We start from the raw sequence: 8,825 nt of genomic DNA, 5'->3' as shown, positions 1-8,825 counted from the left end.
GAGGCATAGCGAGGAGCAGACAGAACACAGTAGTTACCTCGATAGCCACAGCGATGTCCGGACAGCACAGCTCCCAGGTCCTCAAGTCCTGTAGCACTTTCAGGAGGACATGGGGCCGGATCCTGAGGTCCAGGTTTTCCCCAAACTTCTGCAGTTTCGCCAGGACCTTTTGGGCGGGGCGGAAGTTCTTCAGGTCCTCGGGGAGTTTGGACAGCAGTTGAAAGTACCTTCAATTCCCAATCCCAAGAAGAGAGGGCCAGTTAGGAAGCTGCTGGGGGGTGGGTCTGGGTATCTCAGGTCCTCCCTCCCTATTCTCTCTTTCTACCACTGGTGTGATGTCTCCCAGGGCAGCCTCATCCTTATCTGGGAGAACTGCCTCTGTTCCTGAATGTAAAGGGCCCACAGATCAGGCAAGTCTTTTGTTTTTTTTCAGGGGTAGTAAAAGCTGGAGCATGATTTGCATCTCATTAAAAAAAGCAAATTAAGGGCATGCTTTAAAGCATTTATGGCTTTTCTAATCAAGCAGACAGTGTGAAAAGCCACAAGAAAGGAAGGGGCACTGAGATTCTGAAGCTTCTCTTTTGAGAGTTCATCAGGCCAGGGAGGACTCGGACACATCTATGGAATTCCTGCCGGAATGCAAGGGGCTTTCACGCCCAAGATGGAGGAGGAGGACGAGGGAGGGTAAAGTGTGTGTGTGTATTTTCTATGTCCCTGATAGTGAGTAAGCTTGGGCCACAGCTTTGTGGGTTTTAGAAACCTTTCTGAATGCTGCCACAGTGTTGGACAGTAGTTTGGTAATCTCTTCTTGAGATGGTAGGAATAAGGTAGATTCCAACCTGGAAGTGGTTCGGGTATGACCAGGGTTTAAGGCAGGAGATGGCATCTCTTGAAAAAAGAAAAAAGGATTCCCGCCCCCCCCCCATAGAGATGAATCAATTGTAGAGAAATTTGAAGAAGAAATTGATCATCTAACTTTGGGCTACGTGCACTGCTTTGTATTTTATATTTTGTGGCATATATTTATTTGTTTCTCCTTGTGAACTCCCATTCCACATTATTAAAATCATGGAAGGGATTCTGGGTCCATTTTTAGACATTCTCTTCTAACCCTTAGATCTTGGTTTACTCAGCCTGCCATGATGGGGTTCATGGCAGACTCCAGTTCTGTATTGCAGGTGAGCACAAACACTGGGGTCAGACAGGGGTTTAAATCTTGAGGCTTCCTTGTTTACAAAGTGGGGATTCATACATAACTGTCAGGATTTTTGTGGGGAATAAAATAGATAATTTAGGAAAATTTCTTAGGCTCGCGTCTGTCACCCAGTAATCACTCCATCCCTGTTGCTTTTTGTTGTAATTCTATTATCACCCTCATGCTGGGGCTCAGTGTTCCTAGGATATGCCTGCCTGGTTTTATATCCTTAAGGGGTCAAATTATATGGGGAATGTAGGGATTGCCCCATAGACCTCACAATTTATAGAAATTTTTAGGTGGTTTGCCTCATCTGCCTCTCGAAAGGGGCTGGCAAATTAGTCCTTATTTGCAAGTCTGAATCAAACAGAAGATAAATAGGGAGCACACAGTTGTTGGATTATCTGTGGTTCAGGAATTGAGGGGTTCTTGCCTGACTGCCTGTTGGGGGTGGGGAGCCCTGTTGATGGCCAAGAACAGTCTTGAAGGATAACGGATCAAATGTGATTTTGTAATAACAGCCCCTCCCCCCACCCCCACGTCAAGGACCATGTTATCTGGCTCCCGGGACCTTTACCAGTGGTTGGCAATTTCTTCTGCATCGCCTTTTACCATGGTCGCTTCATGCCTCATTTTTGCTATATCCTTTTTAAAATTGGAGGTAATGACAAAAGATTGGAGCATTCGGTGGGCTCTCTCTTCTTGGCGCCTGTATCACAGGTTGTATGAAAAAGAGGAAGAAGATCAGACCCTCTTCTCCTTTAGCCACCCTAGCTGCCCTTTGAGATCAGACGTAAACGCTGTTTTCTTCATGAAATCCTCAGCCCTCTCAGATACTCTTCAATTTGGAACATGGCTCAGGCCACAAGAAGACGTGACTCTCTCCAAGGTCCTGAAATGCTCCTAGCTTGCTGAATCCAGTCTCTTTCTGTCAGCCTTCATTCTCTCCCTACTACTTTTGATTGTACTGACACAGCTTTCTAACTGTAAAATGGAGGGTAGTAATGGTTCTGGCTCATAGAGGCGAGGATTAAATGACACAATGTGTGTAAAGTGCCAAGCTTAGTGCCAGACGCACGGTAGGTGTTTGACTCAGGTTGGTTCCCCTCTTTCCCACTCTCCTTATCATTATGGGCATATGTCCTAGGTCTCTAAGGAGCCTTTACATTATAAACATAACTGTGTCACTCACCTGTGTACAACTTTCAGTGGCTTTCCATTTTACTTGTAATGAAGTCCCCTGAGTAACTTGCCCTTCCAAGGCTCTGGATTATTCAGCTTCTACAACATTTTCCAGCTTGGCATTTTATACTTTGGCTCATGAACAAAGTTTCAAGGTAAAGTTCAACCTCCACAGCTGGGCTAGCAAGACCTTTTATGATCTGGTCTCTGTCTCTGTCTCTGATTACCATGAAAGCAACCTGAACCCCAGCTACAACTGACTGGCAGTTGCTGGTGCCCTGTGCCCCTTCTGGCTGCCAAGACTTTGCTATTACCTTCCCCTGGAACTCCCATCCCTCCTTGCCTCTTCCTACGTGACTCTCTGGGTTTGAATTCCACCTTTACTACCTTCGACAAGAGACATCTCTGAGCCCACTTTTCTCATCTATAAGATGGGTCTAATAACAGCACCTACTTCATAAGATTTTTGTGAGGGCTAAATGATAAATACAAAACTCTTACACCCCTGGCTGGTACATAGTAAGTGCCCTGGAAATCTCATCAATTTTTATTAAACTGAAAATGTTTCCTCCAGGAAGACCTTTCTGATTGCTGTCTCAGACTATGCAAGACATTCTTTTCATGTGTTCCCTTAGCTCCAGGCCCACTCCCATGTTGGCCCTCATCAGCCTGTGTGGTAAGTTCCTGTTTGTCTGTCTCCTTCATCAGCCTGGGGGCTCCCAGAAGGTGGGGGCAAGTCGTCTCCAAACAAGCAGTCAGAGCAGCTAACTCCTTCATGCTTAAAGGGTGAGAGACCAAAGGGTCACAATATAACCTTCATTATATGGAATGGATGAGTTTTATTGGGGTGAATGGTCACTGCAGTCAAGGGGTAGGCTGGGAAGGGAGACAGTTATTGGGTTGTCAGAGTAGGAAAGAAAATCTTCCAGTTGCCCGCCAGTACTCTTAAAATCAAGTTCCAAGTCTCAAGTGTGGCATTCATGGCTGTGCATTATGCAGCTCTCACCCCCTCCTTCTCCCTTCTCTTCAAATTTTCCATGTCTTGGGGCTTTCTATGTACTTTTCCTGCCGCCTGGAATGTCCTTCTACTTTCTTACCATATCACCAGCTCCTCCTCATCTGTCAGGGCTCTGCCTAAAGTCACCTCCTTAGAGAAGTCCTCTTGGATTACCCAGCCTAAATTAGGTCCTCATGGTTTCTTTCTCACATAGCACCCTGTTCTCTTTCTGTATAGCAATGATTATAATTTGTGCCTATATATTTATCAACTCAGTTATCTGTTTCTGCCCATATTTTCCAGGAGACTATAATCTCTCCAAGGGCAGGAAATACATCCTTATTCCCTGCTAAGCCCCAGCACCTGATATCAGTGGGCACATACTTGGTACCAGATGAATGTCCTTTGGATGAATGAATGTTTGTGTGCCCTTACTTCCTGAAGATTTCCAACTTGTCTTGAAGACAGAAGCCGGCCTCCTGGGCCACGCTGTAAAACTTGGCCCTCATGGAGCTGCACACATCAGTCTTGGAATGGATGATGTCACGGTTCGTGCGGCTGTAGACGCAGATACGAAAGGCTCAGGGGACACCCAGGATCAGCCCCATGAGGCTGAACTGCCTGAGCCCCAAGGTGCTCTGCCACGGAGATTCTCTGTACCACCCTGGGTTCTCTACGCTCACTTGGATCCTCCCTCCACATTTCCCTGGATATAGGAAGGACAGATCTTCCCAACGACATCAGGCTGGTGGTTCAGGCTTTATTAAATAAGTCCACAGAGAGACATCTGGTCACTTGAGCCCAGCAAATGTTAAGGACAGGGAGATAAAAATGGAATTTAGAGCTGGGAGACTCAGGTTCGCACTCCAGCACCGCCATTTCTTAGCTGGGTGGCCTTGGGCAAGACATCTCAACTGGCCAGGTCTCAGTTTGCTCCTCCATAGAATGGGATAATGCTCCTGCCTGATAGGATTGGTTTTGGGGAACAAGCAGGTAATGTGGACTGCTTCAGCCAGTGCCTGGCACACAGGGGAAATTTGTTGCCATTGTCTGCATTGACATCTTGATTGTGAGCCCCTTGCCCTAGGCATTCCTTGTCTTCAAGAAGTTCACATGACTTCAGGGAGTGTGGTCTGCACTGGGTTATTTCCACACCCCTGGGGAGACGGATGATGTGGTTGTCACAGTGCCTTTGCCCAGCTTCTTCTGTTGCCCATCTGGCCTACCTTTTAGACTTCTTCTGGATGACTTGGGTGTGGCTCTCTCCGTTTGTACTGATGAATCTGTCACTGAAACACAAAGGGATGATTTCAGGTTGCCTGGAGCCTGCTTTTTGCAAAAAGGGTGTCTTCAGGGCTTCCATGACACCTGCTGGCCTCCAGGATTCAGGGAAAGGAGGTGGCTCTAATCAAGGGACCAGTCATGGAACTGAGTGTAAAATTTTCCCACCTCTTGGCCCTTGCTTCTACCCATATCCCCTTCCCAGAGGGTCCTTCTAGTTTCTTCTCCACCTGCTCAAATCCAACCCTGCTTCATGGTCTACAGCAAGTTCTGCAGCCTCTGACTCTTCTAGTCTAACTTTGACCTTCTGTCTCTGTGTATTGTCAGAATGACATATTTTCTGGATCCCAGTTTCATTTGTACAAAATTGATCTTTCCCTCTGGAGGACATGTTTACTTGAGCCCCTTCCATTCCTCTCTCTATACCAATTAGCATGTAACCCTGGGGCTGACTGCAAATTTGGTGAAGGGATGGTCAAGTCCTTCTAGTCATGATGTTGATGCTCCCAAGCCCAGACTGCATCTTCATTCAAAGATTCTTTTCTCTAAACTGGACCCTGAGTTGACCACTCACTTTGCTTTACTTTGGAGGCAGACAGAGCTGACTCCAGAGCCCAACCCGGGCACCACCACCTCCCAGTCTCCGGGCAAGCACCTCATCTCTGGATTGTCAGTGTCCTCATCTGTGATCACTCAGCTCTTCCTGACATTGAACCCTTTCTAGGTGTGAGCTGATTGAATTCCTTGAGTGGCCACTCCCCCTGTAGTTTTGCCTGGTCGGAGTTCCTAGAAGGGGGTGAAGCTCCTTTGCTCATGCCCATCCCTCCCGTGCACCTTCTCTTGGGTCCTTCAGTGTCTTGCACCTTCTCTCTTGCCCTGTCTCCCTTTTTACCAAATACTTGGAAAACTTACTTCACTGTCATTTCTGTCTGGTTCTAGAGGACGAGCCTGTTTTTCTTATCCCTGAGATGGGCAGCTGACCTTTCCCTTCTGGCCCTATAGCACCTGGAACTTCCTTAGGTAGATTGGCCCCTTTCCCAACCCCTCTCCATAAGAAAGGTCCTGACATTTGCTACTTTTCCCAGAGGCTCAGAGGACTAGCTCTAGAGGTCTTAGCTCTAGTAGATGATGGATGGAGCCCTTATTCCATCTTGCTGGGATGCAGGGTCCCAGGAATTGTAACCAGAGCTCCTTGTGTTTGGATTCCAACCAGCTGCCCCAACCCCTGCAGATGAATTCTTTGGGAGAGTGTGTTGGCTTTGTTCTCCCTCCTGTAGATGGCTCTCTTCTGTTCTAGCACTGACAGTGTGACTCAGGGAGGAGGGAGGAGGTGAGGGAAGTAGTGGTATTAGCTGTGACCATTTGCCTATCTCTGTCTCCCTGTTCCTTGGCTCTCCTTGAGTTTCAGCCATACTGATTTCTGCTCAGTGCCTCTAAGCTTCCTCCTGTCTCAGTCCCTTTGCACAGGCTGTTCCTTTTGCTTGGAACACGATTCCCACCTATTCCCACCCATCCCCACCTATTCCTGCCATAGGCTAGTTAAATCTTCTTTTCTTCAGGTCTCAGCTTAAAAGTCAAACTCAGTCTTAGGCCCCTAGTGCTCACCATTCACCCAGTAAGGAGTACTTTTCCTTCAGAACACTGTCCGTAGTCATGATTATATGGCTAACTCTGTGGGATTCTTTAATGAACGCATGGCTCTCCCATTAGACCAGAGATTCTTAACCATGGGCAGGATTCAAGGCGTCCATGAATGCAGATGGAAAAAAGGTTACATCTTTATTTCAACTAGCTTTAGCAGAGATGGAAATCGCATGTATGTGCACAACACATTGCAATTGTGGCTGATACTTTGAAAGATCATTTACATTCAACACTAATCTAAAATTACAGTAGTTATTAGATCTGCTGCTAGTCTTGTTATTTAACTCATTGTGAAAGAAGCCCATAGATGACTATATCCCAAATTTGGTTGTAATATCATAATCTATAGTATTATAGATTTTGTTGCAAACCTTTGAGATTTACAGTATGCATTTTTCTGAAAGGGTCCATAGCACACAAAAAAAGTTACGACCCCACCCAGTCCAGATAGTGAGGTCTGCGAGGGCAGACTACTTATGTCCTATTTGCTGTTCCCTCCAAACCTAGCACTGTTCCTGGCACAGGTAGGGGGACTGATGAGTCTATTCAAGATGAGTTAAGTGAAATGGGGGTGGGCCTCCTCTCCCTCATTAAAAGCCACCCAAGTAAAGAGGGAAAGGGTAGTCCTGGAGGGGATTCCACACCCTCCCTGGTTCATGTCTCTCCACGACTGGAAGATTTTAACTTTATACAGTTTAAATGGGAGGAGAGACATCTGGATACTCACCACTCCCAGCCCCAGAAATTAAGGGGCTTATTTCTAGTGAAGAAGGAAAAAGGCCCCCCTCCCTGCCCCACTTCCCACAGGCTGGTGAGTGGCATCTCTGCAGTGGCCCCTGTAACTGTGGGGTGCCCTCCTACCTTGACTTGCGGGTGGTCTGCGTGTCTTTACAGGCAGAATCTCTCTTGGTTTGTCTGAGCATTGGCAAGATACTGCAAAGCAAGACCAGTCTTTTAATAAGGCACAGAACATACGGTGCCCCTGAGGCAGGAAGTATCTGTGGGAGGATGGAGAATTCTCTTTCTAGAGCAGGGATCCTTAGACTTTACCAGGCATAGGAATCACCTGGAGAGATTGCTACTAATACAGATTCTTGGGCCATACTCCTAGGGATTTGGATACATCAGGCCTGGCGTGAGGCCCCAGAAGTTGCATTTAAAACCACACACACACAGACACACACACACACTTCTGATACAGGTGTGCAGAGAGCCCATTTTGAAACCTTAGAATGTCTCAGCACCCTATTCAATGGTGCCCACTTAAAGTGCTTGTTAAAAAATAACAGTTTCCTTTGGAGATTCTGATTCGGTGGGTCTGGGATGAAGACTACAAATTTGTATTTTTAACAAGCCTCCCAGCTAATTCTGATCCTCAGAGACATTTAGAAAATACAGGCAGGAGATTTTAAGAAAAGGTCATCTTCCTGGGTGGTGTTACAGTCTGAATGTTTGTATCCCCCCGCCCCAAATTCATATATTGAAATCCTAATCCCCAAGGTGAGGGTATTAGGAGGTGGAGGCCTTTGGGAGGTGATCAGCTCATGAGGTCAGAACCCTCATGATTGGGATTAGTGCCTTCATAAAACAAAGCGCAGGGAGCTTCCTTCCCCCATGCAAAGGTCACAGCGAGAAGACAACCATCGCTGGACACCGAATCTGCTGGAACCTTGATTTTGGACTTCCCGGCCTCCAGAACGGTGAGAAATAAGTATCGGCTGTTTGTAAGCCCCCCAGTCCATGGTATTTTTGTTCCAGCAGCCCGAAGAGACTAAGATGACCAGGGGGCAGTCTGGCCTTGAGGTCCAGTGGACTGTTAGGGGTTCTGAAAAACCCTAGATTTCTCTGTCAGCCCCCTGAGGGGAGCAGATTTGGGGCCTCAATTGAAAAAGGAATCCAGATTCTAAAGTGGAGGAGGGCAGAAGAAAATGGGCAGGTTTTCGTCGCTGTCTCTCTGCAGCTCTATGGAGAAGCCTCCAGTATTTCCTGCCTCAGGGAGAGATTAGGGAGATGTTTCTCCCGGAGGAATTGAGGAGGATGGGAAATTTCAACAAGTTCTTGCTCTGTCACCATGGTTATTGTATTTCTGAAGTGAACGCAGAGGCCAGGCGAGGAGTTTTATGTTTTCGTGTGGTTTTGTCTTTTGAGGACCTTCTGGAAGTCACTCATTGCCCTTCTCCATCCATATGGTGGGGCGTTGGCAACGGGTAGTTGTGAATACACCTGCTTCAGCAGCGCGCTGTGAAGATTCCATGCGATGCTACGTGTGAAGTAAAAGTACCACTGCCGCCATGTATCGAGTGCTTGTGATATGTTAGGCACGTGCAAATTCTTAACATGACTCATTGAAATAGACGTCGTTTCCACAACAATGATAATGCTTTACAAAGATAATATCATGTCACTCTCACTACAACCCTTTGGGATACGTTGCTAATGAGCCTCATTTTGCAGAACTGGAATCAGGCTCAGAAAGGTGAGGCAACTCGCTCAACATCACCCAGCAATTCAGTGGCAGGGAGGGAG

At 47.0% G+C, this 8,825-nt stretch overlaps 1 protein-coding gene across 1 annotated transcript in view; it reads right to left on the bottom strand.

Annotated features, from left to right (window-relative positions):
• CCDC60 (coiled-coil domain containing 60) overlaps positions 1-8,825 on the bottom strand; it is a 156,421-nt gene that overhangs the window by 3,528 nt on the left and 144,068 nt on the right. Inside the window, exons 9-13 of the mRNA XM_034637989.1 lie at positions 7,161-7,232; positions 4,601-4,663; positions 3,810-3,932; positions 1,773-1,904; positions 38-227 (exon numbers count right to left, since the gene is read on the bottom strand). Of these exons, the coding sequence (XP_034493880.1) occupies positions 38-227; positions 1,773-1,904; positions 3,810-3,932; positions 4,601-4,663; positions 7,161-7,232 (580 nt within the window). The remainder of the gene's footprint in view (positions 1-37; positions 228-1,772; positions 1,905-3,809; positions 3,933-4,600; positions 4,664-7,160; positions 7,233-8,825) is intronic.

Source organism: Ailuropoda melanoleuca, chromosome 12 (assembly GCF_002007445.2).
Source record: "Ailuropoda melanoleuca isolate Jingjing chromosome 12, ASM200744v2, whole genome shotgun sequence".
Classification (NCBI taxonomy): domain Eukaryota; kingdom Metazoa; phylum Chordata; class Mammalia; order Carnivora; family Ursidae; genus Ailuropoda; species Ailuropoda melanoleuca.
Note: the sequence above shows the minus strand (reverse complement) of the source record. Positions and strands in the feature narration are given on the sequence as shown.